Here is a 25,714-nt window from a genome sequence, read left to right on the forward strand (position 1 = left end):
GACACTGTCTTGGGCAGCTGGCTCTAGGTGACCCTGCTTGAGCAGAGGGGTTGAGCTAGATGACTTCCAGAGGTGCCTTCCAATTGTAATTATTCTGATTCACAGTATTGCATTTTGAGAAAGCTCTAAGCTGCAAGGAGGGCAGGTCTCCATTGTCTCTGTTTGTGAGAGCTATACCACCTATGCTAACAAGTACTCTCAAAACGTGAAGCAGGGGAGGTGATGTTTCAGGCACATTAGTTCTGCATGGAGCTTGCTGGTATCGTGCTGAAGCTTCCTGACCTTTATTCTTCACCCTTTGAGAAAGCAATAAGGATATCTTCTTTCTGACAGTGCTTACTGTGTCCCTGTTATGCAAACCTAACACTACTTCTTCCAAATTAGAGTAGGCTTTGGAAACAGTAAAATTGTCTGTTCAGTATGGAACATAATCTTTTAAACTGTACTTGATCTGATGTCACTCTACATAGAGTCAATTTTTGTGTTCATGGCTTGCATTTTTCTTTTAAACAATGTATAACTTGCTAAAAATAGAGTCAACTGAAGGTGGCAGGATTCAGGAGACATCTGACCTCATGTAGGCCGTTAGTTGTGTTGTAATTATCTTGGTGTTACTGTCCTCATCAGCCATAAAAATGACACTGTCCCCGTGCCTCTTTAAAAATCTATGCAGTGACAAGTGTAAGGGAATGGGATTTTTTAAATTTCAAAGCACTGTTCAGCCTGGAGCGTCAGGTGAAGGCAAGGTCAAAAAAAGGTTTATTTGGAAAACAAATAAACAAATCCCTGCTTTTGTTCATCCTTCTCACTTTGAAGTAGTACGATTGACTTGTTGAATTGCTTTTAAGACAACAACTGATTGCTTTGAGATGTTAGCATATGTAGGTTAATTTCACCAGTGTCAGATTGTTTTAATATTGAATTTTGTCAGAAAACAAGATCTCAACCATCCTTTCCAGGTCTTTATTTTTCATTTTTTAAGTCATAAACAGTCCTACAAATTTAAAATTCAGGATTATACTTATTTTCTATTTGTGGTTAGGTGAAACATCTAAGTTGAATCTTGCATGTCTTTGTAGTAAGATTTTAATCTAACTAAGCATAAAATAAGAGTATTTCAGTATCAGAGGACACTAGCTGTTGCTGGAAGTATTGATATTAGATATGAACCTGAATTGAGATTCTTCTCAAATGCTAACTGCATTTTCCTTACTGAAGCTGACCAAGAGAAAAATTACTTAAACTGTATAGTTCTGTGCTATAGATAATTTGCTGCACCATCTGATATGCAACATTTTCAGCGGTTGTATTCAAAACATACTTTTTATTCTGTGGGACATGGAAAATGCTTAGAAAATTGGACACTGGCCATTTATCCTCTGGAGTAGAATTAAAAATCTTACCTGCTAGTTTGTAAAGCGAGAGAAGATGATCATGCACCAGATAAGTTTTCAAGATATATTTATTTAGATTATCTTTGTGCAGCCCACCACCTTAATTAAGACTGTGTTTTGCACTCGATAACATCTTTCCATGTGGTTGCACTTCAGTTCTCATTTCAAATGTTTGCAGTGATAGCACTTCAGAAAACAGATGTCCAGGTCCCTTTTCTGTCTCTTAGTTTCTGATAGGACAAGGGCATCCCTGGTACTAATTTTCAAAATTATTAGAAGTAATCAAAAACTGCAGTTGTATCATACAGAAGCTTTTATTTCAGCCTCAATAACTGTGTGTTTTGGGACAATGCAGGTCAGAAAGCTTTTGGCTGTAACAATTTGATCAAAAATAAGTTCTCAATTAAGACTTTCTTCTAAGATAATCCTTTGGGGAATAAAGCAGATCTTACTTTCATCTTCAGCTGTAAGAATGATACGCACAACTGACACTGTCCTTTCTTCCCACAGTGTGCACACATGCTTGTGGGTATTTCTGTGATAAGTATGCTCTGTAAGGATTTGGCCAACTTTTATGTGAAATATCTTTGATTCAATTTTCAGAATTAAATGTTATCACTACCAAAGCTGAGGAAGATTGAAAGTTCTTAATTTTACCCTTTCCTTTGGCTCATTCATTCTGTACTTGTAAGTCGTTATTGCTCAGTTGTCATTGAAGGGCAAAAATTCAATTTTTATTGGGTTCACTTATTACAGTAGATGCAATTTAAAGTGAAATTTAGCATTGAGAATTAGACGTTATCACGTTAATCTTCATGACTTGTTTGAAAGTTAGTACAGCTTTTGTCCTGTCACTTGGTTGCTCATGATTTGTTTTTTTTTTAAATGTTGTGGTTTCCATAAAATACTGAGGTATGTATAAAGCCTAATCAGAGAAATATTAAGGTTTAAGCTCTTTAGCAGGTTTTTATCATGCACTCTGTGTTTAATAATACCTTTTTATCTCATTCTTTAAATTATCTATACAGTTTTCATGACAATGGATTTAAGACTACAGTGTTTGATCTTCCTAAGGTTAAAGGGCAAATGATTAAGAAGTTAAGCAATGTTTGTCCTGCTTAAATGAATAATTATTTCTAAATAAGAATAGGACTTGATTCCTGCTCCAAGTTATCAAAGGAAAAAGCTGATTATTCTGAATACTGATACGGCTGATACCACTTCTGAATAGATTTCATTAGTGTTTTAAGTGAGATGCATAAAATTTCTTAATTTGTTTGATCTGAAGAAAGGCAGAAGTAATATACTTTGCTGAAATAAATTTTCTAAGAAAGTAAAGCTCAACTAAGTTTATTGATACACCCATTGAGTGGATATCACCTTACAAAGCTCATGTGAAGATGCTTTTAGTATTCTGATAACCTTTTTAAATATGATTGTAGGTTACAGAAAAACCCATTCATCTTTTGATAAGAAAATTAGCAAGCAGTTGGAATGTTTTGTTAGGTGGGAGTGCAGTTTGGGTGTGCAAGTCAGCATGTTGAAAACTTTTTCACTTGCTAAATCCTTTTTTGCTATTGTCTTAAAAATACCATTCAGTTAGTCACCTGTCATAATACCTAATTAATCTCAAGTTATGTTGACTTGCAGCATGGATTTTGAGCTATCATTACTAGAAAAAGTTTGGCAACTTTGGGGACTAGAAGTTGGTAGCTACTTTGGCAGGAGCCCCTTGCTGAAGGAAAACGAGCACGCTGAATAGAAGTATCTTACAGGCTAAATGAGGTGTCTCAGGGGCTATTTGGACTGTGCTGGTCCAGTACACAGCTAAAATGTTTCACACCCATGTGGAACTTCTAGGAAGTTCCAAAGAATATTTTCGTTGCTGAGTTGGGGCAAGGTAATGGGTATGTGGTAACAGGCTATAAAATGTGGTGACATGGAAACTACTTTTGGTTTACAGTTACTTCTGCTGTTAATTTGGTGGGGTGGGGACAGCAAAGTCCATGGAAACTTTTCCTTCTTTTTAAAGTACCTGTTTTCGGCAAATTTCTTGGGATTTAAGTCAAACAATTACATGATTTTTTTATTAATTAACTTTTATAATCCATGTGCTTGTTTTTCAGTAAACCTGATATGTCTCGGTTGAGGCTGGCTGCAGGGAATGCTATTGTGAAGTTGGCACAAGAACCTTGTTACCATGAAATCATCACCTTAGAACAATACCAGCTGTGTGCACTAGCCATAAATGTAAGGAAATCAGGCGGGACTTCTGGGTTATTAGCAAATGTATGAGTATATATGTTGTTTATTCTCTATGTTATGTATACTTCTGCTAATCTGATTTTATGCAAAACATCCAGCTTTGGCATGAATTTATTTTCCCACTATATAATCCTGAAAACTGATTTTGGATGAGAATTAGATCTATAGTACTGGGCTGCCCAGTGGAGGAACGCAAACTTAAAGTAGTGAAATGTTAGAATATTGATAAACCAAGGAATTCAGTATTGATTTAAAGTAATACCCCAGCCACATTATGACGTTATTAGAGATTGAAATGAGACCACGTAACGTATGTTGGACTTGGTGACAACAGTGACCTTGGTTTCTTGATACTTGGATAGAATATATTTGGAATGCAGAGGTGTGCAAAGATAGTTGGCATCCTTTAAATATTGAAAGAGGTGGGGAGAGATTTCTCATTAGATGTTGGAATTTTCATCCTTAATTTCTGCCTGTGAGCCCAAAGTAGCAGAAAGGAAGTAAATTTCAAAATGTAAGTAGAGGTATAGAGATCCTCTGTGTTCTTGTCTTGTAGACTTAGCAAATTCTACAGAAATTGATTCACACTCCAAGCATAAGGTGATCATGGAGGGACTCGTGTTGGTGTTACTTGTGTAACTGCTGGTATTCTCGTGACTTTACAAAAGGAAAGAAATCCTCTGGAAGGAATCCATTCTAGAAGATATCTGCAATAATAATGATATTCCATTCTAGACCTTAATTCCTGTGACTGCCTAAAGCTTTAAAAGCTGCAAGCCATTTTAAATGTCAGAAGACTTAAAGTTGGCATTTAATATTAAAAAATACAAATTATAGCTCCTGTGTGGATGTATTCTATTTTCATATAGAGTATCTTTTTCAGTTCTTAAGTTGTTTGGAGTTGGGTACAGTTAGGCTAGAAAAATCATTCATATGCGAGTAAGACAGTCTGTATTAGGCTAGTATTTTTTTTTTTTAACAGTGTTTATGTGGATTTTAGGCTTTTGTGTTCCTATGGAAAGGAGTCCTTACTCAGTTCCCAATGCTATGAAAAACAACAGAAATGGAACAAAAGTTAAAATCACTTAAGCAGATAAAATCTAACAAAAATGCAGCAGAAATTCAGTGGTAATAACTGAAGGTCTTTACACCCAAAGCGAGGACTGATACTTTTCAATCTTCCTATTCCAAAACCTAATAGAAATGTTAGTCTTAGGCCAAAATGAGTTTTAAAGATTTTTACAATTCAGAACAAAATTAGTAGACAGGAAAATAACCACTTACTGTAATGACAAGCAAGATCTGTCTCTGTTCTGGAAAGGAAGTTCTAGCCAGATAATGTCGTGCCAGACTAGCCTTGCCAATATAGTATTTGCAAGTTCTGTTTTCTTCTGGTCCCACTGATCAAAATCTCTTCATTCCTTCAGTCATTTTGCTCCTGTGGCAAATTTTTGTTTATTGGAGATGCTAACCTTGCAGTTCTTCTCTATCGGTATTTGCCTTCATTGTTTTGACTATTTAAGTACATTAGGTGCAAGCTCCTTGCCTTCCATTTCATCAGTCTCTCTCTTTTTTGCTGCTTATTTTCCACCTGCATCATCTTAACTGTTTGTAGGTATTGTTAACAGATGTGTTGTCCCTTTTTTTTTTTTGCTATCTTTGGGTCTAATGCTTCCTCTCCTCAATTTTCAAAAGGGAATTTTGAGAGATGAGATTTAAGTTAGGGTCATCAACATTTATAAACAAGTTAGTGTCACATCTTTCTATAGAATCATAGAATAGTTTGGGTTGGAAGGAACCTCTAAAGATCATCTAGTCCCAACTCCCCTGCCATGGGCAGGGACACCTTCCCCCAGACCAGGTTGCTCAAAGCCCCATCCAGCCTGGCCTTGAACACCTCCAATGATGGAGCATCTACATCATTTCTGGGCAACCTGTTCCAGTATCCCACCACTCCCATTGTAAAAAATTTCTTTCTTATATCCGATCTAAACCTAAGCTCTATCAGTTTAAAACTGTTGCCCCTTGTCCCTTCACTACAGGCCTTGATAAAAAAAACCAACACCTTTCTCAGTCTTTCTTATAAGCCACCTTCATACATTTAAAGCTGCTGTAAGGTCTCCCCAGAGCCTTCTCTTCTCCAGGCTGAACAACCCCAACTCTCTCAGCCTTTCTTCATAGGACATGTGTTCCTCTGACCATTTTCATGGCCCTCCTCTGGACCTGCTCTAACACCTCCATGTCTTTCTTGTAATGGGGGCCCCAGAGCTGGACTCAGTACTCCAGGTGGGGTCTCATGAGAGCACGTTAGAAAGGGAGAATCACCTCCCTTGTCCAATTTAGAGATAAGAATGTTGTATGAGACTGTCAAAGGCCTTATGGAACTCCAGGTAGATGACATCAGTTGCTCTTTCTTTATCTACCTGTGCGATCACTCCATTGTAAAAGGCTACTAGATTAGTCAGGCATGATTTGTCCTTTGTAAAGCCATGTTGGCTGTCTCTAATAGCCTCCCTGTGGCTATCCATATGCCTTGACATAGCTTCCAGGAGAATCTGTTCCACTATAGTATCACTTTTGTTACTTTTTCCTCCTCATTTACTGATATTTCTTTGCCTTTTGTGACTTTCTTGTTTACTAGAATTTAGATTATAAGCTCTGTCACAACAGGAATTCTGCCTTTACTGTTCTCTGCAGCTCCTAATGGATTTTCAATACTTAAGATTAACTTTTCTAGATTTTCTTGAGGTCTTCTGTTTCCTTTCTCTCTGACATGATATTGGATTCAGATCCTCAGATGCAGAGTAACTAACGGTTTCAGTGACTTTTACACTTATAAGTGGAACTGTATTAATCTCCTATGGAAACCATCTGTATGAGATATTTGCATGTGTACATATGCATACATATATGTTTATGCTTAGAATGTTTGGTATTGGAATCCATTTCTTGATGGAACTGATTATTCTAAAAGTTTATTCATTCTTAACAGTATCAATTCTAGCCACAAATTAGTACATTCAAGTGATGTCAGGCTGACTCTAGTGTTATGCAGTTTAGTTTACAGCAAATTTTCTTTTAAGTGGACAGATGAGGAAGCAGATAAAATAAAAGGAAAAACTTAATTTTTAAGGTCTGTAATGGTTGCATGGGTTCCGCTATGGTTCTGTGTTGGCTATTGTTTTTTTTTCCCCTGAGACTGCTACTTTGTAATGTGGAATGGTTAGAGCACTGAATACATAATTAAGCGTTGTCACTAATTGGTGTATTATGGTTGTACTGGTAGACAGAGACTTTGTGATGACTAAATGCATGTAGTTTTAGTAATTTTAAAATAAGTTATGTATGTGTTTGGCCAAACCTGTTAAATTTTGATCTGCAGAACAAATTTTGATGTCGGCAGAGCTTTGTATTGAAATAGAGTAGAAAACAAATGAGCATAGCATTAAGTACTTCTGTGTTTAACAGGCTTTAAGACCAGATTTAAGATCTAATAAGCTTTGCTGTTGAAAATACAATTTTAATTGTCTTTAGAATAAATCTTCTAGATTGCATAAATTTAATTTGTTAAAAGAAATCCCAAAGCTTTTTTGATTTTCTTTGTCAATTCTGAGTGTGTTCTAATTGTTTAAGTAAGTCTTTGTCCATTTTCCAGAATCAGTGTTGTGTCTGAGGGGTACATGCTGCTTTACAAATTTTATTTTTTTAAAAAATACTTTTAAATGGTGATTTTGCATTACATTCAGAGAAGTAGATATATAAATTGGCCTAATGTATGGGGTTTGTTTTATTTGTATGCCACAAAAAAATGTATAACTTGGTTGAGTTTCATCCCCCTTCTCAGGGAATTAGTGTACCTGAGCTGAGTTTAAGGTTATTCTCAATATTAAAAGATAAAGAAATAATAATCATTCCAATTTGTGCCACAGAATGCAGTCAGTAACAATGAACTATACTTTGTCCTCTGAGTCAAGGAGGACGTGCGTCCTTGTCAATATACCAACTAGGCACAGTTCTCTTCTACGCTTGCCAAAGGCTTTAGACTTAGGTGATGTTACTGAGCAGGAAGGGAGCTGTATCTTAGCTTTCTGCTGGGGGGTGGATCTGCTATAAAGAGGCAATAGGTCTGGAATAGGTATCACGGTTTGGGTTTGTGGTCTTGGGTTGCTTCGACTCTGGCTATAGCAGGCATTTCAGGGTTTCAGTCCATAGAGGAAGACTATGGCTTGAAGCACAGAAGTGAAAACGAGGCTTGATTAATTTCTTCTAGATTTAATTTTTTTTTGAGGGGGGGGGGCGGGGGAGGGAGGCTTGCTTTATCTAATGCATGGTCTCTTTTGATGCCACTTGCAAATTTAGCAGAGTCAATGTTCCCAGTGGGTAGGTTTTTGTCTCTGCACTTCCTCTTGGCTCATAGCTGGAAATCCTCTTCAATTCTTTCTGGTTTCAAAACTGTCGTTTGACTAAAATAGCTGCTTATTCCTGTTAAAGGTTGGGGTTTTTTTCATATTCAGAGGTAACAAATCTTTCCTCTTGACCTTTCTTTGGCAGGTTGAATACACCAAGCTGTTTTGGTGGCCTTGTTTACCTTATGTTTTTCTGTACATTTTCTTCTGTCTTTTGCACCTACTTCTGTTAACCTTCCTTGGCCTGTGTTACTAAATGGTTTGTGGTATAGTAAATGGTGCCTTAAAGTATGTAGGCTATGTTCATACAGATAATTTTGAAGTTCATATCTGTTCTGGAAATACATTACTTAATAAATTGTAGAAGTACATTTGCCACCTTCATGTTATTTTACTTTGTGTTATTTGGCAACTCTTAGAGATGGGTTATTCTCTTCATGCTCAGTCATAGTTCATAGGTTTCCACAGTATAATGGAAATACTTGGTACTCTCTTCACCATTTGACCTTATCTTACCTGGTAATTCTGTTGAATTCTGTTTGCTTTCTGATATTAACGGCTTGATGAAAATTTGTGAAATTGCCATAGTAAAACCAATACAGCGTTTACGTTACTGGTAGCTAAACACTGGTTTGGTGCAGATCTTTGACTTTGGCTGCATAAAGCAAGAGGTCCTATTGTAAACAATTTCATCAACTCCATGTCTCAGTACTTTGCTAAAGTAGGCCTTGGGTCCTGAGTGTGATATCTTCCTGTACAGTTTCTGAATCTTAATTCTTCTCCTTTTTTTAAGGGAAGCTTCAACTGATTAATTCAATTTAATTGCTTTGATTTGTCGTTAAAAACATTCTTACAATTCTTATGTTTCTGTGGCTGCAAGGTCTGAAATTGATTTTGGCATATTTACCCATGCTTCCATGTTTTATTTCACAGTCTATATTTCTTTTAGAAAATTTTACTGTTACCTTTTTTGTTTTTGCCTTTTTTTTTTTTTTTTAATAGGATGAATGTTACCAAGTGAGACAAATATTTGCTCAGAAACTTCACAAAGGCCTTTCTAGACTACGGCTGCCACTAGAATATATGGCTATTTGTGCACTGTGTGCAAAAGATCCCGTGAAAGAGAGAAGAGCTCATGCTAGGCAGTGCCTTGTGAAGAACATAAATGTCAGAAGGGAGTATCTGAAGCAACATGCAGCAGTTAGTGGTAAGAGAATAGAAGTCGCTTTTTGGTACAAGTGCTGTAGTTCAAATGTAAATGTGAGTAGACTGTGAAAATATTAATGGTTTTCTGTTTCTATAAGTAGAATGGCTGTAAATTTCACTTAGAGGTATCTAATGAAAACTGAAAATAGAGTCCAGATTTTCTTTTGAGTTTTTTAATAGGCATTTCTGAGATCTTTCAGTTTTGTTAAGCTGTGCAAATTCTTATGCCTAAGTATGTTGGAAGTGCAGTAGTTTTTCAAGGCAGTTATGTGTACTGTTTGAACTTAATGGTTAATTATGTTGTAAGTTAAGTGGCAATGATTAATTTTACTTCAATAATTAATAATATGCAACCCTAATGACATAAACGCTGTACTAAATTGACTGTCTTTGTGCTGCTATATTGCGAAGCTTCATATCTTGTCTTATGCTGGCAAAGAACTATATTTGTAGGCGCTTCAGATGAGTTTATGTAACTCTTTCTTCCCAGTGCCAGGATTCTGATCATGGGAGTGCTTAGTAAGTTACTATGGACTAATGTTAGCTATTTTGCTTTTATAAAATCAGTCCTTTTACCTTTTGAATTACTCAGAGATACAAGTATGCAGTGTGACAACACTGGTACATGCTCATAGGAAAAAGCAGACTTTTATGAAGAAGGTTATGTTCATACAGATGACTTTTATGGGCATTTTGCGTAAGAGGGTTTGAAAGTTTAATTTCTTTGAAAGATTACTGAAGGTTTCACCTTTGTGAAACGAAGGAGATTTTTTTCTTCTCGTCTTAGGATAGACCAGACCTGTTTTGTGAATCTGATCTCACAGGTGCTGGCAGATAACCGATTTTCTTCTGCATTTATGAATCACAGACTTTATATTAGCCATCTCGGTCTGTGTGCGCCTTGGTCCCCTTAGACTTTGATCAGAGAATAAGTCTGGAGAGAAACCTTTTTGAAACCCTTTTGTGTATTGTTAATTAGTCCTAAAAAAAAGGCAGCGCTTTTCTCCCTTCTTAATAACATGTAAAAAAGAAGAATCCATTGAGCAAATGCCTTTAAGTCATCCTAAGACTATTCCTCTTGAAGTTGAAAATTCTTTTAACTCTCCTTAGTTATGTAGGAGGAAAGTATAAGAATTCTCATATGATTAAAGTAATTGCTGATTTCCTAACTATATTAAGATAGGTGCTGCAAAGTTACTATCAAAAATCTGTGGAAGAAATGAAGAGGAGCCTAGTTGTGTGTGATGATTTTTTTTAAAATTTTTTTTTTGTCCAGTAGGACCTTCAAAGTCTGCCTGGTGATGGTGGGTTTTTTTTTTTCATACTGAAAGACTTACCTTGAGAGATGCCATTGATTCAATATGTGCTATAATCTGTGAGGAGTCTGGATTAAATACAGTTTGCAGTATTTTTTTGAGGATTACAAATGTTAACTTTGTGACATTCAGATTTACCAGTGTGAGCTTTTAACAAATAAAATGCCTTGACCTGTTTGCATCTTAAAAAATCATTATTGCAATAGTACAGCTGAAGCTCAGTTCTGGTAAAATCATACTGTTTGAATGTGTATGTGCTTCCCTCTGTCATTCTCCCTACTGGCCCTGCAGTAACTGAGTACTAATGACGATAGTACCTCCTTTGAAAAGCTTCACAAGAAACTTGAGCTGAGACTCTGCATCTTTGATTAATACTGCCATTCTTCTGAATCTATAAATGTGATTTTGTGATACCTTTTTCCTTGAAAACTTGGTACAGATGAGGAGGCAATCTTTCAGATATTTTGGGGCATTTCAGCATTTGTTGAAAAGATGGTAAACTTGTATATACTTTGTCTAAGGAAAACTTCCTAAGGACTGGTACCAGACAGTAAAATGTCTCATTCCTCCACACTGACATATTACAGGAATTATTCTCAGGCCTCTTAAATTCTCTTAAGTACTATTCAGAGTGGAAACAGCTCAAGAAGAGACCTATTTTGATTGTGTATCTGTTACTAGTTTCATCTGGGTAGATGCTTGTGTCTTGCATAGGTATCTTTGTTTTCTAAGGCTGGGCTTTTACTTGCAAGGCAGTAAGTGGGAAAAATTACAAGAGTAAAGATTAGGGTTTTTTGACAAGTTTCTTTCCTAAATGCTCATAAAGGCCTGTCATGAGGGTTTTTGGCACATTCTGGTTTCAAGTGCTGGTAGTTCATGTCCGTAAAGCCACCCTACCTTTTGGGTGTCTTTCTTCATTAGAGATGAGGAAAGAAGGTGTAAATACTATTTGTTGTTGTGACGGGGTTAAATATAATGTGTGTCAATATTTGTCCTCTTCCTGTTTTGTCTGGATCTGATTCACTTTGTTTTCCAGACCCAGCTGGAGTTATTACTATAGTTATATTAGAAATTGTAAAAGGCAGGAAGTTAAAGAAACACTGAGTTCATGAGCTCTTGATGAGCATTCTGTTGAAGTTGCTAATTAATACAAATAATTGCAGGTTAGTCTGGGACATGTCTAAGGCAAGCCAATTTTGCTAATGTTCTGAAATCATAATTATGTTCTTCCCTGCCACATCTTTATTTTTTTATTTAGTTACGCAAACAGCTGCTGGCTAAAATGCAGGACAGTGCTCGAAGAAGAGAAGGATATTTTTAAAGTTAATAGTGGAATGTCACTTGAAACACATTAAAAACTGCTTTGCAAAGTACACTGGATTTCAATTAGATAAATACAGCTTAAAATGGAAAGAAATTGGGTGATTTTATTGTTTCTTTCAAAACTTACAATGGCTTACAATTTATGTAGTAGAGATACTACTCCTCATGATTAACTGCATTAACTGCAATGGCTGTCTAAAAGTGTATCCTTGGAACTTGACAGGACTGTCTTCTGTGGGCCTTTATTAATTTTGAACGCTTTCCTTGCTATTATGAATGAGTCCAGATATTTTATGTAGGCTGTGTGTTATCTGTATTTATGCAGACCTTTCAGAACGGGATAGATTAAGACTTGACTTATGCATGGCAATTATTTAGTTAGTCTTCTGAAATCTACAATAATGATATATTTTGATGTGCACAATATTTGTCAAGCACGTCTCACATGAATACATGTATTAGAGATTAAAATGTCAATGTTCTAATGTATTTTAAAATACAGTTTTCAAATATTATTATATATAATAATTTACAGATGTTTGGACTTCATGTTCATAACCTAATATGGGATAGTTAAAAGCTTACCGCAAGAAGATTTTCCAGACTTGGTCATGTCTTCCATGACCACTTACTAGCTCAAAAATGTAATTTTTCAAAAGCAGAGACAGGAATTTCCCTCCTTCCTTCACCTGTACATCCAAGTGTTTATCACGTGTTAATACTATGACTTTGCATTTGCCGCGAGCACCCAAGATTAGTTGCTTGTACTATACTAATATATGTAGAATACAAGAATGCCTTCTTTGCCTGTTGTCCTGCCTGTTGCACAGGGTACAGGTTTAATAACTTGGGTGTGCTGTGCATCCTCCAGATCCTCTCAGTCATTAGGCCAAAGAAAGCAGCGTGGACATTTTCTGCAAAATGCTTTTTGACTTTTGGTATACAACTTCTCTTTTTGTTGTCCTTGCCCTGTGGGTTGTGACCTTTTTTATTCTGATTTTCATCATCAGACTTTGGGGTGCTGAAGTTCACTCTGCATATTGTTGGTTAGCTCAGGAATTTGTTACCTTATGGAATGTGTATGTTGTGATCAGAGGGCCTTTGTCACCAATGCTTGCGTTTTGAATCTGAGGAAAATAGGCCATCTGACTGTTGTGATGTAGGAAAGACTTTCTTCTGCAATGCTTGCTTAGGACTACTTACAAGTCTCAGAGGATGCTAGAAAAAGTTTTGAATGCTTTCAATGTCATAGTTCAGTTGTGCTGCTCTGTTCAAGTGGGATTGAGCCTTTCAAACTCAGTCCACTACTACTTTGTTATAGCTTTCATATTACCCCCTGTCCCTTCTTTAAACAGATAAGGTAGGCTGCGGGTTTGGAGAACATTGTGGTAATTTGACTGCAAAGCCCTTGCAAAGGACATTTCTTTCTGTTCTGTTGACAACAAGGCTGCACACTGCAATGTCCAAAGAAAGAATAGTAGTTTATCCTGCAACTGTGCTGGTATCACATCTTGCAGTTAAGATGGATTTTGTGATCTATCCTCACTTCTATTTTTGAAAGTTTTTCCAAATACAGGCTTTGAACTGAGAAAAGAATTGTATGACTGTAGCTGTATTATCAAGGTAGTTAGAAAATATGCACTCCTGGGTGAGAGATACTTAAAATCTTAATTTTTGCATGCATGAAACTTCTGCACATCAACCATGAGATGCAACATCATAAAGAAATGGTAGGCCCACGTGTGCCTATACTTTATCTTAATGTATGCCGACCTTAAATTTTGCTCTTCCCTCTGTAGCAGAAAAGCATATTTCTTGGTATGTAGTCTTTTGATACATCTTTCTTCTGCTTTTCAGAGAAACTGTTGTCACTTCTACCAGAGTATGTTGTTCCATATACTATCCACCTTCTAGCTCATGACCCAGATTATGTCAAAGTCCAGGACATTGAACAACTCAAGGACATTAAAGAGTAAGACTACTTTTAATAGTGTTATTTCTAGGATTAAAACAATCTAATTTTATTCTAAGTGAAATTTTAATTCATTGGGGTACCCTGGTACACTGTCCGGTGCACGTAACAATGGCAATTATTTCTGTAAAATGTTGTGAGAAATAGTATATATGAGTTTTTAGTGCTCTGTGATATCTTAGAGAGGAACCTTTACCTTCTGCTCATCCAACCTGTATTTTGTTCTAAAGAACTGGTTTCCCAGAGTTAGACTGGTTCAAATTTGTAATACTAGGAAAACCTAGAGTAAACCACTTTCTCAAATGTGCTTTTTTGAATAATTTCTTTTGCATTTTTATTCACGAGGAGTACTGCATTTCTCCATTAGGTGCCTGTGGTTCATACTGGAAATACTGATGGCTAAAAATGAAAACAACAGTCATGCGTTTATCAGAAAAATGGTAGAAAATATCAAACAGACTAAGGATGCTCAAGGACCAGATGATCCAAAAATGAATGAAGTAGGTGATACTTTTTGATTGGAAATTGCATTTAATTCTGTCCTGCTTCTGGAAATGAGTTGCTTTTTGTTTATACACCAACTTCAGAATGTCTTTCAATAGTATTGTATGTGGGAGATGGTATTTTATATACTGCAATGATTATCTTTATTGTCGTTTAGATGACAGTTATTTTCCTATCCTTTGGTACATCTTGCAGATTTGCAAGGGAGTTGTAATAGTTTGCAGTTTTTACTGTTTAAATCATCCACTAAAGTGCTTTGTAATATTTTATTTTAAAAGTGCAAGAGTATAGGAAGAAAAGTACATGCGTTAGATGTCTTCAGAGTGTATTGTCGTGAATGTATCAAACCCTGGTCTTGTTTTTGACATTTTTGCATGACATAAGGTATAGGTTTGTCACTTTTCTGTCTTTCCCACAAAGATTAGATTTTTTTTTTTTTAGCTTTGTCTTTGAAACCATAGCATACGCTATTTTTAAGTGTAGAAAGATCATGAAAGCTAGCTGTCTTAACTGCTAGGCCTACAGTGCTTTTGTCTTTTGTTCCTATATTTATATATATTTATTTATTTATATATATTTTGTATTTTGTTCCTCTATATATACCCTGTGAGATACACTGTTTGGATACAGGCTAAAGTTAAATGTTTAAGATGATTGCTTTTAAACTGTGAGTTCTTGTAATTCTGTGCTTAAAAGATACTGTCCTCTATTAAGATTTATGTTGAACTTCTAAAATGTTGTCTGTTTTTTTAAATTTTATTATTTACAGAAATTATACACAGTCTGTGATGTAGCAATGAATATCATTATGTCAAAGAGTACAACATACAGTTTGGAATCCCCTAAAGACCCTGTACTTCCAGCCAGATATTTTACTCAACCTGACAAGGTATACCTTGGCATCCTTGGCATTTAATTTTTCTTGAGATAAGTCTGTTTAAATCTGTTAGCTGTAATTCTGGTTTTTTGGGGTTTTTAATAGTTCTTGTAACTTCAGATTTCTCCCTGTTATAATGTAGCACATGAAAATGTATGTATGTGTTTTCATAAATATGTATATATGATGTACACACCCTGATTTCTCCCCCTACCCCACCCCCCACTGCCTTGAGACATTGTTGTTCAGGTGTAAAATTTCAAAAGCATAAATGTTGTAAAGAAAATCTTTCAGTACTACCTCCAAAATGTATGTGTCTAGTTTACTGATTATTGCTGTGATTTCCACCCCATCTTCTTTACAGAATTTCAGTAACACCAAAAATTATCTTCCTCCGGAAATGAAGTCTTTTTTTACTCCTGGAAAGGTATGTATGGGGGGGTGTGGGGGGGCGGGGGGAAGTTTTGGGTTTGGTGCTGTGTTTGCAGTTTTGGTTTCATTTTTTGTGTATTGTGAGGTGTTTTTTTTTGTTTGTGCGTGCGTTGTGGTTTTGTTTTGTTTTTTAAGAAAACCAACATGTAGTTAATTAAACACTTAATGTTTAAGAAGATAGATTGTTTCTGCCCAAAGGGTTTATATACCGAAGGTTGGTAAACAGGTGGAGAGAAAGAGATAGGTAGAAGGGAAAACTGCTGCTGTCTCTCCTGGGTTGTGGTAATAGTAAGCAAAGCCTGTTGTCTCTAAAAAGAGAAAGTCCAAAAAAACCCCATAATATTTCACAAGTTTGCAAAATTGTTAACCTTTTTTTCTGCAGAAGACTACAATATTGTGTTTGAAGTGACAGCTATGGAGAACTCTAATGTAAACTACTTTAAAACTCGCATAAATTAATCTTTGGCAAAGCTGAATACCATTTTACAGCATCTTACAAGATAACTGACTGTTACATGGTTATATTAATTTATTCTTTCTAGATAATGCATTGTATTGAATGGCAATGTTTTTTCTTCACTAAAACTGAAACCAGATATGCTTTAGAATAAAATTAAGTCTAGTAAAGGAAAAGAAAAATTATGGTTTTCATCTAGATTAATGTGCCCTCTTCTAGATTGCAGGAGAACATTAATTTTCTACCTTGCAAAAGAAATAAAAGCGCAGCACCCTCATTACCCTTAACTTTGTCTAATGAAGCATTAGCTGTGAGGTAGTAACTTAAGGAATAGAGGAGGAATGCAGGTTAGGAAAATATGGAGATGTACAGGAGCATCTTTTTAATTAGAAGTTGAAAGCCAACATTTATTGATTGGAATATATCATCACTGTATTACACGTTTGAGTATTTGAAGTCCATTGATTAGAGATTCAGTTCTTACTAAAGACACAGAAGTTTTTAAAATGACGTTGTGTGTCTTCCAATTTCTGGTCAGTAGTCAATATTAAGTTCTCTCATCAGTTTTTGACATAAAACATTCTTGCTAGTTTGTACCAGACTTCATATTTTAAGTGTACTGTGACAGTACTAAACAAGAAACAAGGTTTATGCTATCATGAAAAAAATCACAGAATGTTTGAGCTTGGAAGGGACATCTGGAGGTCATCTAGTCCAAAGCCCCTGTGCTCTCAGACCTTCCTAATGTGAAAAATGCTCCAGTCCCTTCTTCATCTTAGTGGCCCTTTGCTGGACTGTCTCCAGTAGCTCCATATATCCTAATGGAAATTCTTTTGAATCCTAAAGTGGCTTTTATACTATTTTAAATTTCTAGCGCCAGGTACTCTAGCTTCTTTTTTATTGTTCTGAAATTTTGTAACAGCAGATGTGTATTTGACCACCAGAAATTTTCATGAGAAGCAATGTGAAATGAGAGTTAGTCTAGGGAGTCTTATTTTGGGGAATGGAAGACTGATTTGAGTGGAGTGGGTTTTTAGTGGGGTGGGTATAGGCAAGGAACAGTATCTGAGGGCAGCAAGGCTTTGAGTGTAGGTTCTGTGGTAAGGGAGAAGCTGTTAGTGCAGGTCCTGTTAGTGTTAGACCCTCCTTAGTAGGAAATACAGTCCAGTGAACATACTTCTGCTTTTGTGCTCTTCCTGTATTTGCTTATTGTTTAACATGAAGTTCTAAATGAATAGATGTAAATTCTTAACCTGGATTTTGTTCTCCAAGTTTTATTTTTGGAAAGGATGTGCTGTTTTTCTTGTACCGAGTGCACGGTGAACCTTCGTAAGTGTAAAATTCCCTCTGGCTATAGAAGTATAACCAGCACATCCATGGTGCATATCTATGAAAAAGGAACACTCAGAGCTGCTATGATGTGCACATTGAACTTTTTTTATCTATCACTAATTTTAGACATAGCTAGAATCTAATACTGAAATAGAAGAGGGATCATCCTAGATAACGAGAAATATAGGAAACGGTCTTTATTTCAGCATTTTTGTACATGGGTGTTTGTCATGAAGATATCTTCTCTTTAGGAGTAACCAAACTCTTTCAGCTCTCTCAAAAGTTAGTATGAGCTGGAGGTATTTGGCATGTCTGAAAGATAATCCCCTTAAATGAATAACTTGAAGCTCACTAGTGTCTGGAAATTTTTGGCACCTATTAAAAGCCTAACATGTGCATGAAGTATCAGAATCTTCTCCACAGTGTTTGATTTTTAAGATTCTTATTCATACCTAGTTGAAACTAGTGGGGTTTGCCATTACAGCTAAGCCAGTTTAATGGCTTCTTTGCTGAAAGGGCTGTCCTACTGCTATTTTTGTTTTGCCGGTACAGATACTTAATCTGATCCAAGTGGTGAGCTGGTTCAGGCAGCTAGATCAGCAGAAAGCAAACTGTGCAAAAAGTGCTGAAGTGGCTTACTGCAAGGTCAGGTGAGCGACCAGTGCTGCCAATGAGAAGAGGACAGAATATAAGGGTAGAGAAAAGAATACCATTTTTGGTGGCTACTAGCTATTTGATAACAGCGTTGTCAGCTTCTCTCTGGTGTCTGTTGTAACTTTCATATGAAAATGTTTATTGCTTTGTGTTAAAATTAAGATACTGATTGCAGAAAATGAAATCTGTGAATATTTTCAGCATAGTATATGTTAACAATATCTAAACATGTAGCTTAAAATAAAGGAAATATATTTTTGGTTTCAGCCCAAAGCAGCCAATGTTCTTGGAGCAGTTAATAAGCCTCTTTCGTCAGCAGGCAAGCAGTCTCAGTCCAAATCTTCACGAATGGAAACTGTAAGCAATGCCAGCAGCAGTTCAAATCCAAGCTCTCCAGGAAGGATCAAAGGGAGGTTGGTAGACAACAAAGGAGCTTTGATATTTCAAGTATTTGTAATGGAAACTCTGAATATTTCTAGAATGTTTTCTAAGTGAGAAACAGAATTCCGTTATCTTATTCTGAAGTAAGGTTATAGTACTACATTGGTATAACTGAAACCATGAATTTGGCTTTCTAACCCCAGAAATAAGTTTGCTTTAAAAAAAACCCTAAAAACCAGAATCAAATAACATCCAGAATTGGCTGTAGGAGGGAAGGAGAGCCTCATATGTTTATTTTATAGTTTTATATATATGTGTGTAAAAAAAAAAAAAAAAAAAAAAAAAAAAAATCAACCACCCATGTATAGATGTGTATATATATGTGTGTGTGCATACATACATCTGCAGTTCCTAGGAACCTTGTGGCCTGCTGTAAGTTAACAACATGTCACAGTGAGGAGTGGTAGGCCATTGTGGTGATCTTGCATGACTTCCTCCTCTACTTATCCTGCACTTTGCTGGATTTTGCAGATAAGCATTTTTGGATTTATATTCCTTCTGTGATGGAGAGGGAAATGTACTGTAATGCTACATAAATCATTTTCTAATTTTCTGTCTTTAAAAATCATAGCTTATTTTGTGTCAGTTGTTTAGGTTATTTGTCAGTTACTGTATCTTCTTTTTTAAGTGAAAGTCACATTATATCATTAATTTTTTTCAGACATTTGGAGATTGCATAGCCCTCACTATTCATATTTTCTCACATTACTTCAAGACTGTGAGGAAATATTATGTTTGGAAATAAGACTTCTCATTTGGTACTTTGGTGACTATACGTAATATTAATTTTAAATGTAATACAGTGTTTTACAAGAAACAATTCTCAACTTCGTGGAAAGTCCACAGAGAAGCTTATTTCTTACAAGTCATGCAGGTTCACATGCTGAAATACATTATTGGCTAAAGACAGGTTGGAATCCAGATTCTTCTCTATATCCAGTGAAACCAATCAGAGACCAGTACTGTTCTCCATCCAGTTAATTTTTATAAGAGTGCTGCACTCGCATCCTAACATGTTCTGTTACCTTCATGATCTCCCCAGTTCACCTAAGTTAAACTGATTAGTGTTTTGAGTGGAGATACCCAAGAAGAAGAAAAGTCCTTTAGAAACAATAGTAATGATTCAGTATGCATAGCATTTCCAGATCAGTCTGAATATATACAGGCAAGCGTGCATCTGTTAAGATGATGTATCAAAACTGAGCTTCTGATTATGTCACAGTTATTACAGATTTTATACTTGTAGGAGTGAGAACATCATCTTTCTCAGTCTATACTGTGCTTAAGCCAGGGAGATAAGAGTTTGTGTATTTGAATATCACTTTTCATTTCAGCGCATAGCATTTTCTTTTAATTAAAAAACATGCACTGTTGTTTAAAAATGTTGCTTCTGTCTACCCCAGGGCAGATGAAACATTTGTGTATTGGCTTTTGTATATTACCTTTTATCTGTGGGTCTCAAGTCTTACATATGCAGGAAGTATTATTGTCCACGTTTAGATGTGTAGAAACTGAAACAAAAATGAAATTGCTGTCCAAAGTAACAACAGAATGTTGAGGGATGAACTGGTTTCTGAAATTCAAATCTGCTGTTTATGGCCTAAACCTCACCACAGGAAAGCATGCTTGTTTTGTCAGGTCTGTCTGTGAGGATCTTTGATTGGTATATGAAAGTGTATGCAAGTGTATATCAACACACAGATCTCCTGAAACTCAGTAAGGCTGTTTGAAAAAGCTGCTTAACTTTCCCAGTGAATAAAGAAGATTCAACTTGGCTTATGATTGACACCTTTGTCGTGAGACTTAGATGTTCTGGCTTGTGATATCTGGTGGCGGCTGTAGTAGCCAGAGTGAAAGGTTCTTTCTGCCAGATTGTTCATGGTTTAGGAATAGATGGCTTCTGAAGATTGTTGTTGTTGATTTTTTTTTTATTAATATTTTTTTTAACAAGTGCCCACTGTATTCTAATAATGAGGAGAATAAATGTTTATTCATTCTAGGCTTGACAGTACTGAAATGGACCACAGTGAAAATGAAGAATTCACACTGGCTTCACCCTTACCAGGGAAGAAAACTGACAAAAGGGACGACTCTGATCTTGTAAGGGTGAGCTGTTTGGTTGCATTGCAGATGTGTGTTTTAAGTCACCAAGATTTTAAAATAAAAATTAATGTGGTGGTACTTGATGTCATTCAAGAAAATACACTGAAACACGGAACTGAGTCGATGTTGTAAGCTCCTGGAAAATGTGTTTAGAGTTGGCTATGAAAATGCAATGAAAAAATGTTCAGTTTGTTTTTCATGTGTACATTACCTTACCTTTGCATCATACTGATAAGTCCTGTGAGCTTTCAAGGTTACCAGTTATGACTTGCAGGATATTGGTAATACTGACAGGGGTAGTTTCCACTAGAGCTAGGTTGATGAGACTTGGTCCATGATTTGTCTCCTTCTTAGGATTTGTTGATGAAGCATTTGGGAATCATTCAAGGTGATAGCTTCCTTGGACTTCTGTTCCCCAATGTACACTAGAAAGACTTTTTTTTTTAATATGTTCTTGATATTTACTTGAAAGATAGCTTTGGAAGAATTAATTGGATTAGTTCAGGAATGATAACTATATTGGAGTTTTGGGGGGGTGGTTTAACCTGTGTGAAATTTCAGATTGCCTTCTGGTATTGTAAAAGTCTGTATCATACATAGTTTCTTGCTTGTAGCTAGAAAAGTGATAATACATCATTACAGTGTTGATACATTATAATTCTTGCCTTTTTTTTGTACTGTCCCATCACTGATGCTAAGGCATGTTCTCCTTTTCAAGCCAGATGTGTTTTGCTTTCAAGGAATAGCAACTCTTTGTTCTCTGGCTATCTAGAATACCAAGAGGGCATCATGATTTGACATTGGATTTAGAATTTCAAGGAAGAGTTATCTGAATAGCCATATGGATTCTGGTTTTGTGCATGCAACTTGTACTACGGTGAAGGCAGGAAAGTGGTCAGTTCTGAATGGCGGGTATCACAGATAGAAGTTGCAGCATGATTTCAAAGCTGTCTGCATAATACGGTCTTCAACAGGCTTTTAGGGCAGAGTGAGCTAGCTAACTGATAGTTATAGACAAGTGCAATCCAATATGATGTAAAAGTCTTAATGATTAACAAGCATGTTGCCTATGCTGTTAGATAAACTGTGAGAACAGTGAACCCCAAGGGGTAGCAGAGCGGTGTCATTGCTATGCTTTTTACATTGTCAGGATCATTGAGGAGAAATTGCATGTGTGTCTTATCTCAGAGAGAGATTCTAGCGAATGACCACTAAACCAAGGCCTTTGGGAGTGCTAGCTGTGTCCTTACTAATGCATTTATGTATTTCTGTAGATCAGTAATGCTAAAGGTTCCTAATGAGGATATAAAAAAATGATATGGACTCTCACTCAGGTGTAGTGCTTTAATATGTTAATGAAATTACAGAGAGGCTAAATAGTCTCAAGCAGTATTTACACCTGTATCTGAACACAGAAAAACAAACCACCAAAGAAAATAAGTGTACTGTAACTTTAAGAGCAGTTCAAATAATAATAATTTCACATACTGCTAGTAAATTTTGGTTCTTTGTGCCTTAATAACAGTTGGCAGTCTGTAAATGTTGTAGTATTTGGGATATGCATGAAAAAGTAATAATACAGACAAGATCATATTTGTCGCAATTGGATTTTCTGGAATGCATTAAAGATGTCTTATATCTGATGTCACTGCTGCTGTATTTTTTTGACTGGCTCTGATGCTTCTCTGTTCTCCCATTATGTCAGTCTGTTGCATTTTTCTAGGTTGCTTGGCACATAAGCTACTGTCTAGTAAAAATGCCCTGAATTTTTGCTTGTTTTGAAGTGTAAATAACCATCTTACACTGTGATATCTTGTGGGAGAAGCAAACTGGCTTATGACAAAACAGGAAAATCGGCAATCTCTTGTGGGGGAAAAAAAAACAAACAAAACACTTCTAATGTTTCCTGTATTGATATGTCACTTCAGCTGTAAACCTTGAAAAGTCAGACTCCAAACAGCTGCTGGCATGCAGTTCATGTTTAGAAGCATTTGGTTGAATTGGTAACCGACAAAGCTAAGTGATAAAGCAAATACAGTTGAGTATTTTGAGTACTTTTGAGGGCATTTTTGTATTTCACTTTGAATATGTAAGCAAGCAGCTTAAGGTCATTGATTCAGAACTCATTTTTGTTTTTTTTGGAGCTGAGGAGCAGATTATAGCAAGCATCAACTGAGAAGCAGAATTTTAATTGGGGAGCGGGAAGTCCGTGTTTTAAAAGATGTCCCTATTCAGGATATTTGTCCAGATTGCATCATACAGTAACACATTAGTTCTAAGGCTGTGGGATTCTGTTTAACCTGAGGGGCAAACTTTGCTTTGAAACTTGGTAAAAGCACTGCAATGACAGATGTGTACAGTCGCTGCAAAAGCAAATACAACAGGGAATAACAAGGGTTTCCCTGATCTAGAGCAACAGTTTTCTAGCTGAAATCATGAACTGGCAGGAGATATCATTGTTCGAACATTTTTCTTATTCTCTTTTCAATTTCTTTTACTTGTTTTCCTCATATCCTTTCTAGCTTTTCTTTCTGCTTTTCTCGACCAGTGTTTATGGATAAAGTGGAGACGTATTGTTAGCTGACATCTGTCTTATGTCACAAGGGAGATGTGAAGGAAAAAAACCAACACTCAATCTGGTTTGAAGTGGCATAACTGTCATTATGTAGATTAAATTGCAATGTGGCAAATACTGATAAATGAGTGTTTGTATGGTTGAAATACAGTAATGTTAGTTTGAAGTAAACATTGGTATGAAATGGTGTAAATATTTGTACTTTTGGACCATTTGATGGTCCAAAATGAAATAGTCGTGGTCCCCATGAAATGGTAGGAGGGTGACTTTTGGGGGAGTAGGGTATATTGGTTTGTTTTGGGTTTTTTTCCACTTGTAGTGGTTGGTTGAAGTGATCCTTCTGCCCCAATAGCTGCTTATTGAAATCTTTGCACTGTTTGTGGCTCTTTACTGTGCACTGTGGGGAATTAGAGCATGGAGAGGTGATGGTATAGTTTCTGTTCTGAAAGTTTATGATTCAGAAAGGGTTCTATCAATCTTGATATGCTAGAAGGAAGGGAGGCCATCCAGAGGGATCTTGACAGGTTTGAGGTGTGGGCCCATGTGAACCTCATGAGGTTCAACAAGGCCAAGTGCAAGGTCCTGCACCTGGATCAGGGCAATCCTCAGTTTCAGTACAGGCTGGGGGATGAAGGGATTGAGAGTAGCCCTGCTGAGAAGGACTTGGGGATATTGCTGGATGAAAAATTGGATGCGAGCCAGCAATGTGCACTTGCAGCCCGGAAAGCCAACTATATCCTGGGCTGCATCAAAAGAAGTGTGACCAGCAGGTTGAGGGAGGTGATTCTCCTGCTCTACTGTGCTCTGGTCAGACTCCACCTGGATTACTGCATTCAGCTCTGAGGCTCGCATTAAGAGAAAGACATGGACCTGTTCGAGTGGGTCCAGAGGAGCGCCACGAAGATGCTCAGGGGGCTGGAGCACCTGCCCTGTGAGGACAGGCTGAGAGAGTTGGGGTTGTTCAGCCTGGAGAAGAGAAGGCTCTGGGGAGACCTTACAGTGGCCTTTAAATGTATGAAGGGGATTTACAAGAAAGATTGAGAAAGGCTTTTTTACTAGGGCCTGTAGTGAAGGGACAAGGGGCAACAGTTTTAAACTGATAGAGGTTAGGTTTAGAGTGGACATAAGAAAGATATTTACAATGAGAATGGTAGGATACTGGAATAGGTTGCCCAGAGAAGATGTGGATCCTCCATCATTGGAGGTGTTCAAGGCCAGGCTGGACGGGGCTTTGAGCAACCTGATTTGGGAGAAGGTGTCCCTGCCCATGGCGGGGGGGGTGGGACTAGATGATCTTTAGAGGTCCTTTCCAACCCAAACTATACTATGATTCTTTTAAGGGTTGGGTGGGTGTTTTTACCACATAAAGCAAATGTTGAGTCTTAGTGCAGCTCTGAAACAGTGCTTTGGCAGCTTCCACTAATTCCTGTACTTCCTTCTACAGTTATAAATTCAGGTTGCCTGCCATCTTCTGTATAAGTGCCTTGCCACTGCCAGCATGGGAGCCAAGCAGAAACACCCTTCAGCTCACAACAGAACTGAAGCCACAAGTTGACAATTCACATGCTCTATGTTTTTATATTTTCCTATTGATAAAAATGCAGTTACAGATGTAGCCAATTGTTTGACACAGCTGATGATACAAATGAGGAAGACCTTACACACAGCGATCTTTTATCTGCTCACCTGTGAAATAATCTTTCTCTCTTATCTGGCATTTTATGTTTATGTATGTGTTTATACTTTTGCAAAGGTTTTTGAAATGGATGTGGTAGACAATCTTGTGCCGAGAAAGGTTGAACCAGATGATCCTTGAGATCCCTTCCAACCTGGTATTCTATGACTCTTAGTAGACAACTTGGGTAACTTGAAGACTCTGTCTTGTTGGGGGCAGTTTCTGTAGCTCTTGAGCACGTGACAGTTTCATATGGCAGCTTAATTTTTTAATTTAAAGTTGTAATCTTACCTTTTCAGTCAGAGATGGAGAAGCCTAGAGGAAGGAAGAAACCAGCTATTACAGATTCAGAAGAGAAATTAAGCATAGATGACCTGAATAAACTGGGTCAAGAGCAGAAACTTAGAGGTAGTCAACGGGGAAGGAAGAGACCTGCAGTTGTTTCAGAATCTGATGAAACACAATGGCAAGAGGAAAAAAGGCTAAAAGAAGATGTAATAGAAAGTGAAGATGAACAGAACAGTCCACCAAAGAAAGGGAGAAGAGGACGCCCTCCCAAAGCAAATAACGGGGGAACACCAAAGGAAGAACCGGTAGCAAAGTCATCAAAAAGGAGCAAAAAAAAACAACCACCAGCAGCTGCAGCAGAAGAGGAGGAGGAGGAGGAAGAAAGGCAAACTGAAAACATTGAACAAAAGCCAAAAGGCAGGCAAAATAGGACACCGAAAAGAACACAGCAGAGGTAAGTCGGTCTTCTTGTAAGCTGCATCTTTTTTATCCTT

At 36.9% G+C, this 25,714-nt stretch overlaps 1 protein-coding gene across 2 annotated transcripts in view; it reads left to right on the plus strand.

The window, feature by feature from the left end:
- The window catches only part of PDS5B (PDS5 cohesin associated factor B), a 91,792-nt gene that overhangs the window by 59,323 nt on the left and 6,755 nt on the right, over positions 1-25,714 (plus strand). The window contains exons 23-31 of one of the 2 annotated variants that reach the window (XM_086481872.1): positions 3,521-3,644; positions 9,068-9,272; positions 13,768-13,882; positions 14,250-14,382; positions 15,156-15,275; positions 15,628-15,690; positions 18,406-18,551; positions 20,580-20,685; positions 25,232-25,674. In XM_086481872.1, coding sequence (XP_086337998.1) covers positions 3,521-3,644; positions 9,068-9,272; positions 13,768-13,882; positions 14,250-14,382; positions 15,156-15,275; positions 15,628-15,690; positions 18,406-18,551; positions 20,580-20,685; positions 25,232-25,674 — 1,455 coding nt within the window. The remainder of the gene's footprint in view (positions 1-3,520; positions 3,645-9,067; positions 9,273-13,767; positions 13,883-14,249; positions 14,383-15,155; positions 15,276-15,627; positions 15,691-18,405; positions 18,552-20,579; positions 20,686-25,231; positions 25,675-25,714) is intronic. The other variant, XM_086481873.1, reaches the window with a different exon arrangement.

This window comes from Leptosomus discolor, chromosome 1 (assembly GCF_034619465.1).
Source record: "Leptosomus discolor isolate bLepDis1 chromosome 1, bLepDis1.hap2, whole genome shotgun sequence".
Taxonomy (NCBI): Eukaryota; Metazoa; Chordata; class Aves; order Leptosomiformes; family Leptosomidae; genus Leptosomus; species Leptosomus discolor.